This window comes from Diabrotica undecimpunctata, chromosome 9 (assembly GCF_040954645.1).
Source record: "Diabrotica undecimpunctata isolate CICGRU chromosome 9, icDiaUnde3, whole genome shotgun sequence".
In the NCBI taxonomy this organism is placed as follows: Eukaryota; Metazoa; Arthropoda; class Insecta; order Coleoptera; family Chrysomelidae; genus Diabrotica; species Diabrotica undecimpunctata.
Genome location: NC_092811.1, coordinates 25,026,410 through 25,049,593, shown reverse-complemented (window position 1 = coordinate 25,049,593; position 23,184 = coordinate 25,026,410). Strand labels below are relative to the sequence as shown.

Here is a 23,184-nt window from a genome sequence, read left to right as displayed (position 1 = left end):
CGGCACTGGTATAGAGGTTTTCAGACTGACAATGAACAACACGAGATTCAGGAATTTACTCAGGTACATGCGAACTGATGATATCAATACAAGGCATGATAGAGTTAGTTTGGATAAATTAACGCCAATAAGAGATCTTATTACCAAGTGGAACGAAAATCAGAAAAAAATGTTTCTCTCATTCACAATACGTAACCGTGGACGAAAAGTTGGAGAGCTTTAGGGGAGGGTGCTCGTTCCGCTAGTACATACCAAGCAAACCCAATAAATACGGTATAAAAATATTTGCACTGTATGATGCAAAGTTATTTTATACTAGTAACGTGGAAATATACGTTGGATAAAAACCAAGTGGGTGGTCCATACTATCTAGACCAGCCATACTCACTACGCGGCCCGTGGGCCGCATGCGGGTCTCGGAGCGATTTTTCGCGGCCCTCAGACTGCTAGGCATTAAAACAAAATTTGCGAGTTATAATATAATTATGTTTCTATTTATGTATTTAATCAGATTACAGTAGTGTAGAGCGGCGCCATGCATTGTACCGCATTTCGCATTAGTCATCTTTACCCCCACCACAGTGGCACTGGCCGTCCAGTAAATATGTTTCAAAACCTTGTGGAAGATTTTTTCTGTGTGTACTGATGGTTGCCCATGAATGTTGGGGCGAAATATAGGGTTTGTTCAGCTGTTGTAAAAACCCTTGGGAAATGATAATTGATTGAGTTTCCATTGTATCATTCATCAAGAAGGCTTAGCTGCTAAATTTGGTGAAAATTTCAGCTGTGTTATGAAAACACTTGTAAAGATTGTGAATGTCATAAGATCAAATGAACTAAACCATAGAGAGTTTCAAGAATTTTTGAAAGAACTTATGTCGCAATATGGGGACATTCTTTCCCACACAGAAGTGAGATGGCTTTTGAAACGTTTCTTCAGCATTCGACATGAGATTACTCTGTGTTTGGCTACAAAAAATAAAGAGTTTCCTGATATTCATAATTTTAGTTGGTGGCTTAAAGTAGCGTTTCTCACTGATACAATGAGCATTATGAATTAAACATTGACCAAATTGCAAGGAGACTACAATAACATTGTAACGAAAATGACGAGTATTTTGTTTTCACTGGAGCAGAAGCTGAATATGTATATTGAAGAATTGTCAAATGAAGATTATTCCAGCTTTCCTTCCGTTAAAGCACTGTTTGATGAAAATCCAGATGAAAGTCCAGAGATTTCTGACCTACTGAAGCTGTTAGCAGACCTAAAGGATGAAATGTCTGTGAGGTTTAGTGACTTCAGGAAGTTCCAAGAACCATTTCGCTTGCTGGAAAATCCATGGGCAATAACAACAGCAAATGTAGCTCATCTTTATATTTTTAGATACGAAGCGAGGGATTTGAAAAATGAGTTAATTGATCTTCAGAATGATACAAAGCTCAAAAGTATTTTTGAAGAAAAAAAAAAGGAAAAAGCTCACTATACGTTTTGGGAAGCAGTTGAAAATAACAAATTTCCTAATTTAATGGACTATTCTCAGAAAATTTTGTGTATTTTTGCATCTACATATGTCTGTGAATCTACATTCAGTAAGCTGAAGTTCATAAAACACAAGCACAGATCTAGGCTAACTAGTGAGAACGTAGAAAACATTTTGAGAATTTTAGTTTCTTCCCAACCTGCTAACATAGATGCCATTCTAGAGAGCTGTGAAAGATTTCGCCCGTCGACTTCAAAGAATTAACAAATTCAGGACTTGACATTCCTGGAGTCAAGTAAAAGACATTTAAAGACCCAAAAAATTATTAAATGCAAGAATGCAGGGAAAAAGACATGTTGGAAGACCTAAAAAGAGATGGGAAACGAAGTCGATGAGGATGCCAGGAACTGCCTGGGAACGCGTTCATGGAAAAGAACAGCGGTAAATCGAGATGATTGGAGAAGCCTGTTGAAGGAGGCCAAGGCCCGATTTGGGCTGTAGTGCCATTGGATGGATGGATGGAAGTAAAAGACATTTTCCTACTTTTTACATGCAAAACAGTCCATATAATTTATAATTACATTGTTTTTACGTAACTTGTAATAAACTTATGTTATAGTCATATAGTTTTAAAGTTATTTCATACCACCACTTGTACTTGCGGCCCTGAGGAAAATTTCATTCAAACTATTAGGCTCTCAAAGAAAGCCTAGTGAGGATCCCTGATCTAAACACTAGTACCAAGGTAGTGGGGGAATGGGCCTGTCAACATCTCTACGGATCTAAGAGAAATGTTACCACCGACAATTGGTACACCAGCGTTGACCTTGGTATAAGCTTGGTATAAGGAAAATGGTTTAACTCTCTTGGGAACAATAAAAATAAATAGAAGAGAAATTCCTGCATACTTCTCTAACAATCAAGGACTAAGTATTCGCTGTAGTACATTTGGGTTTGATTCAAGAGGAACACTAGTGTCATATAAACAAAAAGAAAACACAAAAACGTTCTATGCATCATGGGGATGACGTTGAACCTGTAACTGGAAAACCGGAAATCATATTAGCATATAACAGCACAAAAAGCGGTGTTGATACCGTAGATAAATTATGCACACAATATGATGTGACACGTTGTAGTAGAAGATGGCCTATGATTGTTTTGTACAGCCTTTTAAATGTTAATTGTAACATTCCAAATTCCACAAAAACCCGACGAGAAGTTTTGACAAATTTAGCATTTATGTACAACCAATAGAAGAATCGAAGCCAAAATGTCTATATACCCAAGACAATAAGGATTCGACTAAAGGAGATCTGTCATTTGGAAGAAGATGTGCCAGTTCAAAGAACTCCAGGAACAATTTGAAGGTGTGGTGAGCCTGGATGGAAAAAGAACCGAAAAACGAAATATTTTTGTTCGATTTGTAAAAAGTATCTTTGTTTGGAACATGTAAATCTAATTTGCAATGACTGTAACAATATTCCGGATTAATTTTGTTATGTTTTTTGCAATCTCTTATATTTTGGTCTTGGGTGGTTAAGTCTTGGTGAAATAATATTTTATTTTTATTTAAGCTAGTTCTTAAAAACTGATATGTAATGTTCTAATTTAGATTAATTGTAATTTGTTTAGTAAAAAAGAGAATAAATCAAACTATTACAAAAATTGTGGACTATTTTTTGTGCTACGTAAATAAACAAAATATGTCAATTGTCAATTATTGAAATTTAAACGAAATTGTTCCAGAGGACTATCTTTATGACCGGTGTAGTAGACCATGTGCGACTACTGATTCAAAGGAAAGGTTAAAATTAGCTTGCTAGTTAGATTTTTCATGAGTCGTAAAGGTAGTTTTTAAACATGCAATGATGAAAAATCGTTTGAACAAGTTGTTAAACCATAAATTAATAGTGCATACATCGTAACACATACAAGGATGTGGCAACGCTATCATTTTTCTATGATTAGAATGCACAATGCGGTTATCAATTCAGCTATTTTGTTAGTTTGCGATAAAGCGATTATCACGCGGAAGCTGAAAATGGAACTATCTCGCCGAATTTAGTTCCACTTTAATTTTATTCGAGCAGAACATCGAATTACCTCAATTTGGTGGTGGAAGTTCGACGGGAATATTGGGGTTAATTCCCCATCAGCCCGTTTTCGAAGTCGGAGGAGGAGGCAAAATGACATTCTAGGGATTTGAATAATTTATTGACGGTGGTAGCGAGTGACTTCGCTATCAAGATGTCGATACGAAGAAGTTTTGGGGGGTTGCTACACTTTATTTATTTATTTTTAAGTACCATAGGTTTACTTGAACGTCGTAACTCATAAATCTATACGTTGCCGTATGACAGAGGGTAAAATAGACTCTTCGGTTGAGATTATAATTTTATGAAAAAGACAGAAAAGATTTGATTTCACGTCCAAAGCGTCTATGTATCTGTTGATACGTATTTCGACTTAATAAGTCTCATCAGAACAGTTATTCATAGCCGTTCTTAACGTGAACAATAATCTTCTCTGTCTTATTAGGAAGCAACAATAAAATGGCTTCGTTATGGACACAATAGCGACATCTGATAGAAAAATTGGTAAGATAGTTTCGAAACAAATTCAGATTTCTGCTTTAATCTGGAGCCTTCTAAAAATTGCATTGACATCTTTATCAACGTCTGGCTATGCCTTGCAATTTTTAGAAGGCTCCAGATTAAAGCAGAAATCTGAATTTGTTTCGAAACTATCTTACCGATTTTTCTATCAGATGTCGCTATTGCGTCCATAACGAAGCCATTTTATTGTTGCTTCTTAATAAGACAGAGAAGATTATTTTTCACGTTAAGAACGGCTATGAATAACTGTTCTGATGAGACTTATTAAGTCGAAATACATATCAACAGATACATAGACGCTTTGGACGTGAAATCAAATTTTTTCTGTCTTTTTCATTTTATTCGGATCTACTCTGTAGGATTTCTGCTTAGTTGATGAGACATGTCGTGGAATGCAAATTTTAGATTCCCCATGTCTCTATTAACATCTTTATCAACGTCTGGCTATGCCTTGCAATTTTTAGAAGGCTCCAGATTAAAGCAGAAATCTGAATTTGTTTCGAAACTATCTTACCGATTTTTATAATTTTAGTAAAAACAACAACTTTGCTCATACTCGTCTTGTTAATTTCAATACTTGCTGTAACTTTAAATATGTATTTTAAAAGCTTATAGTCTAGGGGCAAATGGGTGTTTCGTGGTTGATTGAGGTCCATAAGATTTTACAACTGATTTTTGTGTATTTTGATCCGCGGAATCCGAATCTTCAACATGATAATCAAAATTTTTGGGTAGGAATTTGTTACTAACAATTTAATTGTTTAAATATTTATAAATAATCAACTAATAAGGATATACGCGTATTCAAATTATGTTTTGTTTCTTTTAAAAAAACAAATCAAACAAATTTTGAAAAATTAAAATCGGTCCATTACAAGATAAAGAAAATTTAATGCCCAAGAAAATTGAAATACTTTTAGCGCCAATATATGAATTGGTACCAAATTGTACAGATACTAACAAAAGAAACTATAGATGTAACGACAAACGAAGAAATAAATATTGAGGAGGGAGAGTTAAAGGAAGCATTAAGGAAACTCCTAAAGTACGGAGGACCAGATCTGACCAAACAACTATTAAAACTAATCCAAAAAAATTATAGAACAAAACAGAATTCCTCAAGAATGGAGATCAAGTATCCTAATACCCCACTTCACAAAGGCAGACAAATCGGACCCGGTAAATTACAGAGGAATTAATTTATTAAACACGACACTAAAATTAACAACGAAAGTGATAAAAAATAAACTAAATGAAATTATAACACTAGCAGAAGAACAACAAGGTTTGAGGTCGTGAAGATCATGCATCGACGCTATATTTATAATGAGGCAAGTGCAAGAGAAATCATTTGAATAAAACAAACCGGCATATCTATGGTTCGCGAACCTTAAGAAATCATTTGGGGTCAAATTAAAGGACGTTATCCACTTATTGTACGTAATAGAGATACCTCTAGGAATAATCAAAACGATCGAAAATATCTACCAAAACAACACAATAAAAGTAAAAGTAGAAGAAGAACTAACCGATCCTATTGAAGCTGGCAATGGGATAAGACAGGGAGATTCCCGAGGTCCTGTATTGTTCAACCGGATTATGGATGAAATAATAAAAAAAGTAAAACCAAATGGCATGGGAGAAAAACAACTTAAAATAATCTGCTATGCAGACGACGCAATACTACTCTCTCAAAGTGAAGACGATTTACAACGTATGCTACACCAATTTAATATAACCGTCAGAAAATTTAACATGTTAATTTCCCCAAAAACGATAAAATGCATGGTTACAACAGCAAATTTACTAAGATGTAAATTGGAGCTGGAAGGTCAGATAATAGAACAAGTGATGGAGTTTAAATGTAATTGTCAGCACTAACTTCCAGAGAAAAGATATCCATAAAGGAACATGCAAAATACCAGGAACCAATGAAGCCAATCAAATTAACCACATCCTCATCTCAAAAAGAACGGCAACGGACATAACTAATGTCAGAATGTATCGCGGGGCGATCTCTGACTCAGATCACTATCTTGTGGGTGCAAAATTGCGGCAGAAAATCGCGACAGTGGCAAAAGGGAAAAATAGCCAAATTCATTCAAAAGTTAAATTCAAAAGTCCAACAAGGACACAAAAATATCAAAATACTCTCCAAATAAATCTCAACGGAATCAGAGAGGAAGATACTGCAGAGAAAAAATTGAGACAATTAAAAACAATACTTACAGAATCGGCAGAGAAAACAGTCGGAAAAGCCAAAAGGCACAGAAATGCGGAATGGTATGATGATGAATGCAGAACTGCAGTAGAGGAAAAAAGGCAAGCTAGGCTTAAACAACTTCAAAAAAACACAAGAAATAGCAAAGAAATTTATAACGAAAAGAGAATATCAGTGGCTAGAATATGCAGAAGAAAAGAAGAGAAGTTTTGAAAAAACAAATAACAACAGACACGAGTGCAGAAAATTCTATAAAAGAATAAAAGAAAGCACACAATCACTTAGACCAAAATTGACAATATGCAAAAACAAGGACTGAGAACTACTAACAGAGAAACAAAAAATTACAATGAGATGGAAAGAATACTTTGAGGAAAACCTAAATGCAGACAATGGAAATGATCAAAACAAGACAATATATTTTACGGCAGAGCAGCACATTGAAAATCCGAGTTATGAAGAAGTAATTCAAATAATAAAAAAAAACAGTAAAGTGCCAGGATCGGACGGAGTTTCGGCAGAATTGTTGAAATATGGAGGACCCGAACTCTGGGGAAGAATCCATTACCTGATAAAGTTGGTATGGACCCAGGAACAAATGCCGGAGGAATGGGCAGTTGGTCTTACACAGCCAATATATAAAAAAGGAGATAAGAGGGAATGCCAGAATTACAGACCACTGCATTGCTAAATTTAATATACAAAATTCTTTCTGGCATTGTCTACACTAGATTGTCAGAATACTCCGAAAATATAATTGGTGATTATCAAAATGAATTCAGACCAAATAGAGCCACTACAGGCAACATATTCATACTTAGAACAATACAAGAGAATCTTATGAATACGGCATAAAACTATATGTTATGTACATAGACTTTAAACATGCTTTTGATAGTGTGAATAGAGACAAAATGCTGGAAGACCTCCGAAATCTAGGTATACCAAAAAAATATATCAGCTTCATAAAAATGACGTTGCAGGGGTCAAAAGCCGCAGTTAGAGTAGATGGAGAACTGTCTCCCCTGTTTGACATCAACATGGGGATGACACAGGGAGACGCACCTTTAACCATGCTGTTCAACCTAGTTCTTGAAGCAGTCATCAGAAAAACCAATGTAACCGGCCATATAAACACCAAAACAGTACAAATTACTGCATATGCAGACAATGTCGCCATTATTAGTAGAAGCAAGACACGACTAATGGAAACCTTCAAGGAAATTGATTCTAAAGCACAAAAAAAGAGGGCTTAAAATAAACGAAAGAAAAACTAAGTACATGACTATCAAAAGAACACCTGAGAATGAAAATAATATAGCAATAGACAACTATACTATTGAACGTGTGGATGCCTTCACATATCTGGGCCCAGCAATCAATCAGAAGAATTCCGTAAGTAGCGAAATAAATGAACGTATTTCCAGTGGAAATCGTACATACTGTGCTAATAAAAGATTGATGGCATCGAAATTATTAGACAAAAGAACCAAAATGACTATCTACAGAACTTGTATTAGACCCGTAGTAACCTACAGTTGTGAAACCTGGGTAATGACAAAAAGGTAAGAAATGAAAGGTAGAATTTACAAAACAGTCATCAGACCAATAATGACAAACGCGGCAGAAACAAGACCTGACACAGACAGGACAAAAAGGATGTTAGAAACAGCAGAGATGAAAACACTTGTCAACAGAGTCCTGTCTACATAAAAAGAAGAAGAAGTTTTTTTCATCGATCCTGACAAATTGTGAAATTTACATAGTAACAACAATCGTAAAATTCTTACACTGCACCATCATACAGTATTATAGTGTTAGTTCATTGTGAAGAAATCATCAAATAAATAAGATCAGTGAGTACATATTTTAATATTGTTCTGAAGCTATTTTCTTGTGGCATTTTAAATTAATTACTATTTAAATGGGAATAAGCCACAATTAAAGGTTAAAATACGTTTATTGACGTTTCAATTTCCACTTCGGAAATCGTTCTCAAAATACAAACATTAGTAAATTTACAACAATTTATTTAAAAATTTACTAATTTACAAACAATTTACTGTTTGTATTTTGAGAACGATTTCCGAAGTGGAAATTGAAACGTCAATAAACGTATTTTAACCTTTAATTGTGGCTTATTCCCATTTAAATAGTAATTAATTTACATATTTTAATATTAATAAAGTAATTCGTGATCACAGTATCTTAGAAACACATCATCATCATCATCAATGGCGCTACAACTCTTCGTGAGTGTTTGCCGCGTTTACTATTGCCTTCCATGTTTGTAGGTCCTGTGGGAGTAATTCCCATTGTTGCACTCCCATTTTCTCTAGATCTTCTTTGACCGCATCTTTCCACCTTTTTCTAGGCCGCCCTACAGACCTTCTTCCCTCTGGCCTTTCCCAGAACACATTGTTTATAAGGCGATTGTCGTTACTGCGTATCACCATCTTAGAAACACAGTACATAAATTATACCAGCCATTTATCAACACCAGTTTTTATCATCAAAGGTAATTACCAAAACCTGAAGCAGAACAGGTCCGTATAGGATAATCAAATTGTGATTATAAATGGAATTTGATGTTATCGAAAATAACGATGAATTATCTCAATCTACTTCTCAAACACCTTTATCTTACTCAGCTGCAGCCAGTAAACAACAAGAACCAATCTATCCATCCAAACTGCAAGCAATAGTTTTCAATTCTCTCAATAATGTCAAATTAGACCAAAGAGAATCACCAACAATCGTATCTGTATTTATTTCTCAAGCAAACAAATCGTAGATGATTTTTTTCAAACAATGGAGGTTTATCACTGTTAACAATATACAAATTCAAGTCCGTAGACTAATTACTCCAAGTGAAAGACTCTTAATATCCAATGTATCTCCCACTATCCCGCATAAAATAATAGAGAAAACTTTTATCTTTAGGACTAAAACTAACCTCATCGATATCATTTTTGCGAATAGGAACCACCAATCCGGAATACAAACATGTTCTTAGTTTCCGTTGACATATTTACATATCCACACATATCCCACATATCCCAATCACAATCCCAATTCCATTGTTATAATGTATGACGACATTAACAATCGAGTTTTTTTAACGCTAGATAATGTATATTTCCATTGCAAACAACATATCCACATTTCCAGTAGTTGCTCACTGAGCAATGCTCAGTAACTGTAAATAACTGAGATACAGCTGCCCAACTACTACATTTTCAAACAGATTTCAATCTACTACAGTATCTTCAGCAGCAACGACTGCTATGACACCTTTAACAACGAGTACATTTACGCCTTTCGTCACCTTCGTGAACGTCACCTTCAAAAACATCATCTACAACTCACTTAATAACGCACGATATATCGACTACAGTTAATGCAATATCAGTACTATCCAAAACATATATGTATATTCACTTCACCAACCTCATCATCCCACATAAGAATTACTAAACAGTTTTCATCTTCCAATCTACACAATAATTCTAGCTCTCTCAATGAAAATAAAGACTGTAAGGCACAACAAGAATTTAGCATATCCAACGAGGAAAATACATCAAAATCATCCTCCAAACGAACTATATCTGAAGCAATAACACTCCCCATTGAGACATCAGCTAGTCACAATGTATTTTCAAAGCCAACCCAGAAATAAAAAAGAATAAAAACAAGAACATCGACAGTGTCTTTAGAAACCCTAATGCAACCAATTAAAGAATTATTCGATTCCGAAAAACAAATATTAACCTTCGAAGAAACAGTTGATTTATTTGGAAACATTCAAGGAGGTAAAGATGTTATCAGTGTTACAAATAAATATACCTCAGACACTCAAGCATTTATACAACTCTTATTCAAAATCCATTCATGTACATCAGAGCGTCCACTAAAATTGAAATGTACAGAGTTAAAAAAGAAACTGACAAAACAACTCAGAAAACTCAAATACGAGGATAAAGAACTCGTCAAAAACAAATTTTATCAATACCTTTTATTACTCATAATACCAATGCAATAACAAAACCCAATGAAATAGCCAATTCTTTTGCTACATATTTCGAAACAAACTCCAGCAATAGCAACTCGATTGTGAAGATAAAGATAGTAGTTCTTTCAATATCTCTTTAACCTTAGATAAACTTAACTTTGCCCTTAATAGTACTAAAAACTCTACTCCTGGACCTGATAATATACCTTTAGTATTCTTGCAAATAATGCCAGACAACACTAAATGTGTTCTTCTAAAAATTTTCAATAGAATAGTTAAATAATTACTTTCCAACTACCTGGAGCAACTCAATAATTATACCTATTCTCAAACCTAACAATGCACGAACCCAAATTTCCTCATATAGACCCATCTCACTCACCAATGTAATGTGCAAAGTCATGGAAAAAATAGATAATAAAAGATTGCTATGGATATTCCCCTTGATGTTGCTATGAGAAAATCACCTTATGGTAACCGAGCAGAGTAGATTTCGACAAAACCGAACTACTACTGATAACCTCATTGATTTAGAGTATGTAATTCTGGAACCTTTTGCGAACAAACAGGAAACTACTGGGCAACTGCATTGGTCTGCAGACTAAACTAAGTGTGGGTAGCCAGATATGACAAAAATTTCACCAAGTGATTTCACCAAGTCCCGGTATAAGCAGTCCCGCGCTTACTGATTAACGGCTTCTGGCGGATGAGTTAGTAAGCGTTTAGGGCACTCTTTTGCCCTGGAGTTAAGAAATCGGCTCCGAAGGAGGATGGACCAACAATGTGTCAACGTCAACATATTCCAGAGCACATTATGAAATGACAAACGAAAGTAACAGAGTGCTATGCGATCCGGCAAGCAACCGGCGCCACGTCAAGTCCGGATGGCAAGGAGGAATATCAGTCGGAGGCCGAAAAATCAGCATTCTCCGATACGCTGACGACACTTTAGTACTAGCATCATCAACAAATGACCTTGAATACATCATGAACAGACTAGATACTATTAGTCGTGAATATGGACTTAAAATTAATGTACAGAAGACCAAGGTAATGATAATCGATTGAATTAGAAATAACCAGCCGGAAATACGAAACGTAGCGGGGTTTGAAGTGGTAAGCCGTTTCAATTACTTAGGTTCTGTTATCACAAACAATGGTGGATGCGAAGAAGAGATACGTCGACGCCTTACAATGGCCAGATCAGCAACGGTCAAACTTACTAAAATCTGGAAAGATACGGACATAAGCAGGAACACGAAACTGCGCCTAATACGGATGCTTATCTTTCATATCGCTACATATGCGTCAGAAACTTGGACCATTAAAAAGTCCGACTCACGACGCCTTTGAAATATGGGTATATCGTAGAATGATGCGCATACCCTGGACAGCACATCGCACAAATATATTGACAAAACTCAACATCAATACTAGGCTTACCACAATCATCAACCAAAATATATTGACAAAATACTTTGGACACATTACCAGACGAATGGAAGGCATGGAGTGGTTGGTGGTTGAAGGCAAGGTAGATGGTAAAAGAACCCGAGGAAGATCGCCACTCCGATGGTCAGACCAAATAAAGTGCGCTACCGGTTACTCTCTGTCTGAGGCAGCACACCGTGCCCAGGAGAGAGAAGAATGGATAGCAACCATTCGTCAAATTCCATAACGTTACCACATCCTTACGAAGGATAAAGGATAGAGGAGGAGGAGAAGGAGGAAACTACTGCAGTATTCATAGATATTACCAAAGCATTTGATACAGCATGGAGTTATGATATCAGATCACTTTACAAATGGAATATTAGAGGTAATATCATTAATTTCATTTCAAATTTTGTTAAACAACAGAATGTTTAAGTAAGGGTAACCACTGCACATCTTCAATGAGACATCAAGCAAATTGCACACCTCAAGGGTCTGTAATGAGTGCAACGCTATTTTTAACTGCCATGAATAATATTATACCATCAAAATCTAGCGTGGTTCGTGGCAGATAATATGCAGATGATCTGGTGTTAATATCTTCAAGGATAAATAATATCTTTTTAGTTCAGTGTCACTTACAAACCGCACTTAACTACTATTCCCTTAAACCTTGTTCACCGTGTACCTACCTCCAGAGACAAAAAAAAGTAATAGAGATAAAATTATTTAGCGTGCGAACGACATCCATTAACACATGCAAAATGGTATTGTGAACGAGTCATGCGCAATTAAAATGAAATTACATTTAAATGCAGCACATCACAAATTACGTTAATTAGCGAAAGAACGAAAGAAATACGGTCGCTTTTTAACATATCTAATGAACATATAGACGAGTAAATGGGTTATGTAATTATTAAGGTCATGCAAGGTAATTGCAGTTGGTATTAAAAATAAATTTGGAAAAATGGGTTTTAAAATATGGTGCACTATTCGGGATTCGAAGTATTGTATGTATAACGTGAATGTTAATATATGGCTTGTTCTGAGTAGAAATAGTAAATTGAGATTTTTATTTTTGTTCCCAATGAAATTACTGAATATACATCGATTTTGGAATATTTGGAAAAAAGTAAAAATTTACCTAAAACGCCGAAAACAAAAATATATACATTTTAGTTAGAAATAACAGTTTTCTTAATTTTTCAGTGGATCTGTGTCTTACAATTTCAGACCATCTTAGTTCAGCATTTTTTATTTTGCTAGTTTGTCATTAGGTTATATTTGTATATTGTTTTTCCACGTTCTATAGTGTAGAATGATCTGATTTTATTTAATCATTGTATTCCAAAATGTGTACAGAGAATTTAGTGAAAATGTTTACCATTAAGTCTTAAATTAATTAATAGTCATTGCAATCATCAACAACACTTTTCAATTCATTAGGATTCTAGATATATAGCTAAAACACGCTGAATAATAGTTGCAGGTGTTCTTCTCTACAGTCTTCTCTTTTTAGAATTAGTAATTCCATTAATTATTTCTAATAGCGATCTTCCGAATTTCCCATCCATTCTAATCGTTTTGTTTTTTATATATTTTACTGTTTTCTCAATTAAATGCTGCTTCTTTCATCTTCTTTGGTATGTTTGGTGCAAATTAATATTTTTAAGTTTATTTGTTCTTTCTCGTTAATTGTGGCTATTTCCATTGCATGTATTATTATGGGTCTTATTCGGATCTTATAGATTCTAATTAGCGGTCAGATAGATAAGCGGTTAACACGCATTCGCTTTACTGTCGAAATGCTTTAGTGGACGCTGGTTAGAGCCCTGGTTAGAAACAGAAAAACAAAGACTAAGGCAGTATTTAAAATTCTAAATGAATCTGCTACTTAGACTGGAATACGCTGTTGTATCTGATCAACCAATGGATAGTTCCTTAGTAGATTAGCTACTTCAGAGCACTTTGGTCTTTGAAGCTCCGCCCACTCCACACTCGCTAACATCATTTGTCATCTGTCAAAACTTCAACTATCTTCTTTTTTCCGTCTGTCAAAACGACAATTGCCATTTATCGAAAATATACAGAATAAAAAAATATATAATACTACGAAATGAACCGTTTTTGTTGTTCTTTTTTATTGTTAATAACGAACAGTTTTAGCAACCCGAGAGTTTTAGTAACTCTACAATCTAAAATATACTTTTTATCTGGTTAATTTTAGGTCTGGTGCTTAAGAGCGTAGACGTAAAATTTCGGGCCAATGCTTTTTAAATGCATTCATTTTTTTGGAATCCTGAGAAAACTAATAAATATTTTTGAAAAATTTAAATGCAGAATGAAAGATTACATTATTATCGAGGGCCGAAAGTCCCTTAGAATAAACAAAAAGTTTCTTTTGAATGAGATATTTGAAATTAAAAATCACACTTAATTTTCTCTTTTTTTTACCCCTCTAACATACTAAAATAAACATTATAGAAGTTTTCAGGGACTTTCGGCCCTCGCTAATAATGTAATCTTTCATTCTGCGTTTAAATTTTTTAAAAATTCTTATTAGTTTTTCCAAAATTCGAAAAAAATGATGCACTTAAAAAGCATCGGTCCGAAATTTTGCTCCTACGCTCTTAATTTTGTACAAAGTGTACCTAGACAACAAACCAGTAATTTGACTTGTAACAGTGCCACGTATGGACTATACTGATTTTATCCTTTAAACGAATATAGTTACTTAGGCCAGTAAAAAAAAACAGATGAAATAATCCAGATTTTTGCAGATTCTTAAAGGTATATCAGGGATAACTGAGGGATTTTGCTTCTTTTTTTAAACAATCAAAAAGCGAAAAGAATATTTTTTGCTTATAAAACGTTTCTTATATCTACATTTCAGAGAAAAGGGGTTCAAATAAAAGTTGTAGATCTCAAAAAGTTCTTTAATTTGCGAGTCTTTAGATTAAAATACATAAACCATTAACCGAGATAATTGCAAAAAACCTTCATACTTGCAATAATGTATAAATGTTAATAACTTTGTTTTAAGAATAATAACACGTAATATATTGTTACGAACATGCATTCGGCGTGGCACATGCAACGGTTGCATCTCGAAAGCAACTAGAAGCTTCCAGCGATATCGAGCGCGGGAGAGATCGAGCCGTCAAAGAGGCGAATTAGAGGTGGACTACTCCAGAAAATTCTAGTACATAATAACTTTTATGTATATGTAACGCTGTTATGACTTGAGTTTAGTTGATAAGATATTTTCGTGCTGTAAACTTATAAATATATTTATATAAATTAGAACCGCTCGTTTTATTTAATCTCGCTACAATATCTACAATAAATTATGGGAATTATTGAGTTTTTGAAGTGTGCTAAATTTGTTTATCCCAAGAGCGATTATTTAAACAACTATTTGTACCTGCCCAAACAGTGGCACTGGATGTATTTAGCAAATCGCAATCGAATATTTGAAGCTTCAATTTTAAGATAGGGTGCAAAAGTCCGCATGGGGTAAGAATCCGCACACGCTTTCTAGATGACAGAGCGAATATATTAACTTGATTCACACATGGATCGGTCAGTACCTTTCGAACAGCGCTGTAGATTATACACGTGTTTCGTGCGGCGGTAGTTAACGAAAATATGAGGTAAGTTTTAAATTTTGCTGTTCTAATCTAATTTTTTTATTCATTCTTTTGAAGATTGTATGTGTTAAACTATTTTTCTAAAAAGTCTTTTAACTAATTTATGTAAGCCGGTTTATTGCAAATAATGTTAAGACACAAAATCTTTAATTTGAGGTTAGTTTGTTCCAAACAAGCCTAGCTAAAATTAATAGTGAACTTTGGGGTAAAAGTCCGCATGTCGGAAGGGGCAAAGATCCGCATGCGGATTTTTGCCTCATTAAGGAAGTTTTTGTTTATTATCTAGAATTTTACTTATTTCATAAAGTTTTTTTTAGAAGTTTGTATAAATTACGTTTTTGTTTGTTTGTTTGTAAAAATTACGTTTTTGTTTTAGGACGTACAAGAGAAAAAATGAGAACCTAAGACCATTTACAGACGATGTTTTTATGCAGGCTAAACATTTAAAGGAAAGGGGTCTATCAACACGAGAAATAGGTAGAACTCTTGGCTATGATGAATCTACCATTCGAAAGAGGCTAAAAGCGGACAGAAGCGTTAATTTCTTGGGTAGATTTCGACCTGTATTTACTCCAGAACAGGAAAAGCAAATAGTGGACCATTGTAAAGCTTTAGACTTACGTTTCTATGGGCTCACCCTAAAATCGCTTCGTTTTCTGGCATATCAGTTTGCAGAACGAAATGGTATTCAGCATCAATTTTCTAAGCAATCAAAACTAGCAGGTAGAGATTGGACTAGAAATTTTATGAAACGAAACCGCCTTTCACTACGTACACCACGAAAAACCAGTGTAGCTAGGACCATGGGGTTCAACAAACATCAATTGACACAGTATTTTCAAAATTTAAAATCTGTCTTGGAGAAATATAAATTTCCAGCGAATAAAATCTACAACATGGATGAGACTGGTCTACAAACAGTGCCAAATAAATTACCTAAACATGTTGCTCCCACTGGAAAAAAAGAAGTAGCAAAAAATGTAGCTGCAGAGCAAGGAAGAACTGTGACAGCTGCATGTTCTATGAGTGCAACAGGACACTATGTTCCACCATTCTTTATTTTCGCACGCAAAAGACTAAATCCTCTTTTGATAAAGGACGCTCCAACTGGTTCTGTTTTGGCTGTAACTGATTCTGGATACATGAATTCCGTTAAGTTTCTTCAATTTTTGGAGCACTTTCGCAAATATACAAATCCTTCCGCTGAAAGCCCAGTGCTATTAATTTTGGATAACCACATATCCCATACCACTCTAGAAGCCATCACTTACGCAAAAAATAATAACATCCATTTGCTCGGCCTCCCACCTCATAGCAGCCATCGAACTCAACCACTGGACAGAAACTTTTTTAGGCCATTAAAAGCTTACTATGATGATTTGTGTGATAATTGGACCACATCTAATCCCGGTCAAGTAGTCACAGAATACCACGTCGCTGGATTATTTAAGCAGGCCTATGAGAAAACTGCTACTATAGAAAAAGCTGTTAATGGATTTAAAATGACAGGTATTTTCCCTTTAGATGAAAATATCTTTACTGAAGAAGATTTTTTACCTTCTTCAGTAACTGAACAAGAGCAAGAAGAAGTAGATGATCTTGACCGAAATAATAAAGATACACAATTAAGAATTGTATTTGACGAAGACAAAAGTCAGGAAAATGACAAAGCAGAAGAACTAAATAGTAAAGCAGAAGAAGCAAGTGGTGAAGCAGAAGAACGAAATGTTGAAAATCTACCAGATAGAGCTAGCATTTCAAGTAACCGGGAATCAAAACCCGGAAGCTCGAAAAATGAAATGTCTACTACGTTACCGTCAGATATCATTCCGTTGCCAAAACTAACAAAAAAGAGAAAACGAACAAGAAAAGGATTGAAATCTACACTTCTGACATCTACTCCACATAAAGAGCAAATGGAAATCTCAGAGCTGGAGAAGAAATACAAAATAAACGAGAAAAAAAGGAAGGAAAGCATTAAGGAAAATAAAAATACAGTAAGAAAAGTATTTGAAGAAAAACAAAATATACTAAATAAAAAGGAATATGAATATTCTTCTGACTCGGACGCGCAAATATCACTTCATGATAGTAGCAGCAATTCAAGTTTTTCTGAAAGTGATGCTGATAATGAATTATCCGAATTAAGTCCAGGAGAGTTTGCTATAGTAAAAGTTTACGGCAAAACCAAGGACTCATTTCGAATGTATGTTATGCGAATTACTGTAATAGTAGATGAGGGTTACAGTGGTATTTATTATAGAAGGGCACCCAATACAATGCGTTTTTCAGAAACTGAAGAAGAGTTTTTTGTTAACAAGACAGACATTATAAGGAAACTTTCCAAGCCATTGCTAGGCAGTTCTGCTAGATTTAAGGACTTTGTGAGCTTTTCAACCGATTTAAGTGATTTAATGTTGCACTAGTTGTAACCTAAAAAGTGTTTCAGCTTTTAAAAATTTCTTTTATTTTTTATCTTTTTGTGTTTAGGTCATATATTTACTTGTTTGTATGTTTATAAGTTTTTAGATCATGTTTTTTGACAAAATAAAGATTTTTATTTGATACGTTGTTAATTTTTATTTTTATAAAATTATTTTTATTCAAAGAGGGCAAAGATCCGCTATGCGGACTTTTGCCCCAATTAATGGGGCAAGAATCCGATTTGTAAAATATTGTACTTTCCGCTATAGTTTTTTTTCTTACAGCTGTTTAGCTGTTGTTTTATATTTAGAGCTAAGGGCATTAGTTATCCTAATGGCCTGACAAATTTAATATGTATACTGCAATCAAAAGTGTGGCAAATATTGCATATATATAAAGTGCGGACTTTTACCCCCACCTACCCTATATAAAAAACTCAACATTTTATCAAAATTGTTATTAAAAAAACCATTTGAGAAAGGGTTGCCTTTAGCTTATAAACATTTATAACTTCGATATTTTGTATGTCACGCGCTTGTAAGTAGTCCCACTGAAGACAGTGTGAAAAAACACAATCTTAAAAAAACCAGAACCTTCTATGACCAATAGAAACCAAGATGGCAATTTTTGTTCTTAAAATCATATTTCCTTTGTTTATAAACAATAGATATATTAACATAGAGCTAAAAATTGAACAGATTATAAGCGAAGATCTAAATTTTATGATCCATTTTATAGATGGTATATAGCCCGGTTTTTTTTTAGAATGGAACTTCTAATTGAAGGGTAAACTTCTATGACACGCAGACAAGGGCGGACTAAGGCCTAGGCAACCTAGGCACGTGCATAGTGCCGGTATTCCTGTGGCCCGAAAATTAGGTTATTAATTTTTATTTAACAGAGAAACGTGATATTCATAATTATTGCTGAAACTTATCGAAATTATGCCTAATCGTTGATTGATAAAGTCTACAATTACCAATGGACAAGCGGTCCCGTGCTTATGCAACCACACCCGCGATTGTCGATGTGTGTAAATACGATCGAGCCTTTAGTATGCACACGGTTAAAAAGTCTTCTTCTTTGTACATAGACATGACTCTGAATGTTTTTCAATGTGCCTCCAGTCGTTCATCGTTTTCGTGGTCTTCCTATTGGGAAACCGTCTCTTACCGTCTTTACTACTATATTTGTTGTCATTCAGCTTATATGATCGCTCCATTCTACTCTTCTATTTCTTACCCAGTTCTCGATGTTCTCCACCTTGCATCTACGTCGTATATCTGTACTTCTAGCTCTGTCCCATAGTGTCTTACCATTAATTTTTTAAGTGTTTTCATCTTTGCTGTTACTAACATCCTTTTTGTTAAACGTAGTTATTTAAAGTCAGTGTCTTCTGAATGTTCATCATCATCATCACTGGCTCGACAACCCTTTTTGGGTCTTGGCCTGTTCCAGGATTCTTCTCCATTCTGATCTGCTTCGTGCTTTTTTCTCCAGTTTTTTATTTTTAAGGTTGTTATATCATTTTCTATTTGTTCTAAGTATCTCAATTTCGGTCTTCCTCTTGTTCTTTTTTATACTGGCATCTGTTTAAATATTTTGTTTGGTATTTCGCCTTCTTCCATTCTTTCTACATGTCCTATCCAACGCAGCCGTCCTATTTTAATGAATTGTTACGATAAATTCCGACCCTAAATATTATGACTAATTCTGTTTTGTTGTAGAAATTTCGGCGTTTGTTTACCAGAAGCCTCTAGACCCGAATTATGATGAATCATCCGATTCAGGTAATGCCTACCTGACACACGATGGGTCCCCCTGTTGTTATAAAAACAACAATTCGAACCTTCTAGAGACGAGCCGATGTATATACCAGTTTTGAGAGACCATTTCGCCGCTCTGTCTAGTCGAGAGGGCCGTCGACTTTTCGAGTCTAACGGTACTGGGTATATAACAGGACATTTTATTTGGAAGAGGGACAGTTAATATCTGAAGACCCGCGGCCGCGATTTTAATTGTTACGTTCGCCTAAAATAAATTACTTATGTATTCTTAGTGATTAATAAACTTATATAAATTATCGTGCTTTTTAATAAATTAAAATAAGAACCATTTAATAAAGACATTATAAATTGAATAAAGACAACAGTTAAATAAATATCATTTCAGAATGTTATAATATCCGGATCCTGGTATATTTTGTACAGTTCAGAGTTGTATCTTCTTCGCCATATTCCGTTTTCTTTTGTGCCCTTATATATGTATCGCAAGATTTTTCTTTCGAAGGATGAGTACCGGTCTTATTAGGGTTTTATATATTTGGCATTTTGTTTTTCTTGCACCGTTATCTGATCTTAGTTGCCTAATTAAGCCATGGTAACATTTATTTGCAATAAATATTCGCCTCTTCACTTCCTCTGTAACGTTATTATCAAACGTGACTAGGGATCCCAAGTATATAAAGTTTTTTACCTCCTCTATGTTGTATTCTCCTATTGTTATATTTTGTGACTGCCTTATTTCTGCGGTTTTACTTACCTGCATATATTCTGTTTTGGTCTGATTGATTTTAAGACCACTATTTTGCGCAGCTCGTTCTATTTGGTTGTATGCCTCTATTATTTCTCTTCTTGATCTTGCGATTATATCAACATCATCTGCAAATGCTAGTATTGGCACGCTTTTATTAATGATGTCTCCTAAATGTTATCATCCTATAATATAATGTATGTTGTTTTTGAATAATAATTAATACTTTCTAGAATAGATAAAATAAAAATGCAAGTTTTTATAAAAGTATTCTATTATTAATATATTTGTAAAATCATAAATAAGATAAAATTCCACAAATTGTGATTTTGATTGTAATATTGAGTAAAAATAAACTTAATTGAAGATCATTTTCTTATTTCTTTTTAGTACGTAGTCTTTAAAATGAATGTTCAACGTATAAGTGGAAGTGAAAAAAAAAACGAAAAGCAGATTTTGAGATAAAGTGAAAAAAAAATAAAGATTGTTGGATAAATTTTTAACCGTAGATGGAGAACAATTACAAAAATCGTCATCATTTTCTGCTTAATCTCCAGAAACATCTATAGAAATTTATGTTCGAAACTATTTTGCAAAAAGACCAGCAGGAAAAACCAAACAATTCCGATTGTGAAGATGAAACAAAAGAGAAAATTTAAATGTAAAAGTATCTCAATTATCTCTTAATGATGAAACTAAGAGTTTTGTAAACGATATTGCATTATCGCCAGAATGCTTAACAGACGACATGCGGGAGTATTATATAAAAATACACTAAAATCAATGAATGGATCTTTGGAATCATCTTCTAATCAACGTAACGAAGTGTCAAAAAATCACAAGAAAATTAATTATCGTTATTTAAGTAACCTACTAAATTAAGGACAATTAATAGCAGGGAAAAGGTTAAAACTAGTACTATGAAAATATCACTTCAAATATATCTTCAATATAACAGCCAAGAAATACAATATGATAATATCAGCAGAAAAAACCAAATGTATGACAACATCTAAATACCCACTACGATGTAAAATCGAAATTGATGGAAAAATAATAAAGCAGGAAGCAAGGTTTAGATATCTGGGAATAGATATAACTAGTTACGGAGATGTTGAAGAAAAAGTACGACAACAACGGAGCTCGAAAAGTTCTCTTCTCCACTTTAACGTGGTGTTATTGTACCAGTACGATCACTTTGACATTCATAAAATCAAGATCTTCACTGAAAACCTGTTTTATTTTCAGCTCTTAATGTTAAAAAACAATGTAAATATGATTTTAAGAAAATACGCTATCTTAGTTTCTATTGGCAATAGAAGTTTCTTTTTTTTTGGGATTGTGTTTTTTCACCATCTTTTCAGTGAACCTACTTACAACCGCCTGACACAAAATATCAAAGTTATTATATATGTTTATAAGCTAAAAAGTCAGCCCTTTTTTAAACGATCTTGTAATACCAATTTTGATAAAATGTTAATTTTTTTTTATTTCATCTTAAAATTGAAGTCTCAAAGAATCGATTAACTATTAGGTCGATCTAGCTGATATTTAGAACACTTGAATAAATCATTAATTGCCATAATTTCAAGTAGTTACATTACATGTCCATATTCAAAAAAAAAATATTAACATTTATAAATTAGTGCAAAATTAAGGTTTTTTTTTGTATTTATCTCGGTCAATTTTTTATGTATTTTAATTTTGTCTCGATATTAAAGAACATTTTATGATGTACAACTTTTAATTGAACCATTTTTCTCTACAATGTATAAGAAACGTTTTATAGGCAAAAAATAACTTTTCACTGTTTACGCTTGTTTAAAAAAAAAACAAAGCAAAATCAGCTGTACTTCTTTTAGGATTTGTCATTAGCTAACCCTTATATACTTTTTAGAACCTTCTACAGCCTGTATAGGATTTTTATGTGAAATGGATGATTTTTTCGCAGATAGACTGAGGTAACTTCCCATTAAAATACTAGTCTAAATTTGCTATACACATTCACAAATTTAAATTAATAAATGATATTTTAAACTATAAAAAGGGGTTGGGGTAGTACACGATCAAAAATAAAAATTAAAAAGGGTAACAGCTAAAATATATAAAAATAGATCTAAGCAAAAAGTACCTTCGTCTAACTTCTTGTGATGAACTCATTTCAGCAATACTGAAAAAATGTCTTAATTAACAAACAAATATACAGAAATAGATAATAATCTAAACTAAAAGCATAAAAATTATTTACAGTTCCTTATATTATTAAGCAAAGTTGCCGAATTATGCAAAATATATATTGTTGTCTAAACTATTTTGGCCATTTCTCCGATTTAAAGAGAAAATGTGTAGGAAATTCAGTAAATTACCATCAAATTAAATGTTTTCAAAACAACAGAGCAATGACAATATATCTAATGCTCTCGTTATCTGCTGAAACTTAAAAAAGTTCATGTGTAAATGATGAGGTTCCGGTCAAGTAAATTAAATGGCCAGCGAAAGAGGGGTCTATGAACTATAAACTATGAACAACAAAAATATGAAGCTATGGAGAGAGACCGGCCCAAACCAGGCTCCAGAGAATTCTATAAAGCAATTTCCTCTGAGAAAAGAGGACATAGAACCAATTCCATCCATACACTGAGAGGCACTCAAGGCCGTATGACAATCGACGGTAAAGAAGTAACTGAATAATGGAAAGAGTATTTTAGGGACCTTCTAAACATCATACAGGAAGAACAGCACAAAGAACAGATCTATATCACAGCGGACTTGCCCGTCAAAAATCCCTTCCTTGAAGAAACCCAAAAGG

At 34.0% G+C, this 23,184-nt stretch overlaps 2 protein-coding genes across 3 annotated transcripts in view; one reads left to right on the top strand and one right to left on the bottom strand.

The window, feature by feature from the left end:
* The window catches only part of ena (ENAH actin regulator enabled), a 206,059-nt gene that overhangs the window by 165,669 nt on the left and 17,206 nt on the right, over positions 1 to 23,184 (bottom strand). The window contains exon 2 of one of the 2 annotated variants that reach the window (XM_072542983.1): positions 22,507 to 22,545. The exons of the other annotated variant lie outside the window; for it this stretch is intronic. Within the exon in view, the coding sequence (XP_072399084.1) occupies positions 22,507 to 22,545 (39 nt within the window). The remainder of the gene's footprint in view (positions 1 to 22,506; positions 22,546 to 23,184) is intronic. 2 annotated transcript variants of the gene reach the window in all.
* On the top strand, positions 15,284 to 18,021 carry LOC140451545 (uncharacterized). The gene is made up of 2 exons (XM_072545410.1): positions 15,284 to 15,422; positions 15,796 to 18,021. The coding sequence occupies exons 1-2, from the start codon at positions 15,418 to 15,420 to the stop codon at positions 17,843 to 17,845; spliced, it is 2,055 nt and encodes a 684-aa protein (XP_072401511.1). The 5' UTR covers positions 15,284 to 15,417; the 3' UTR covers positions 17,846 to 18,021.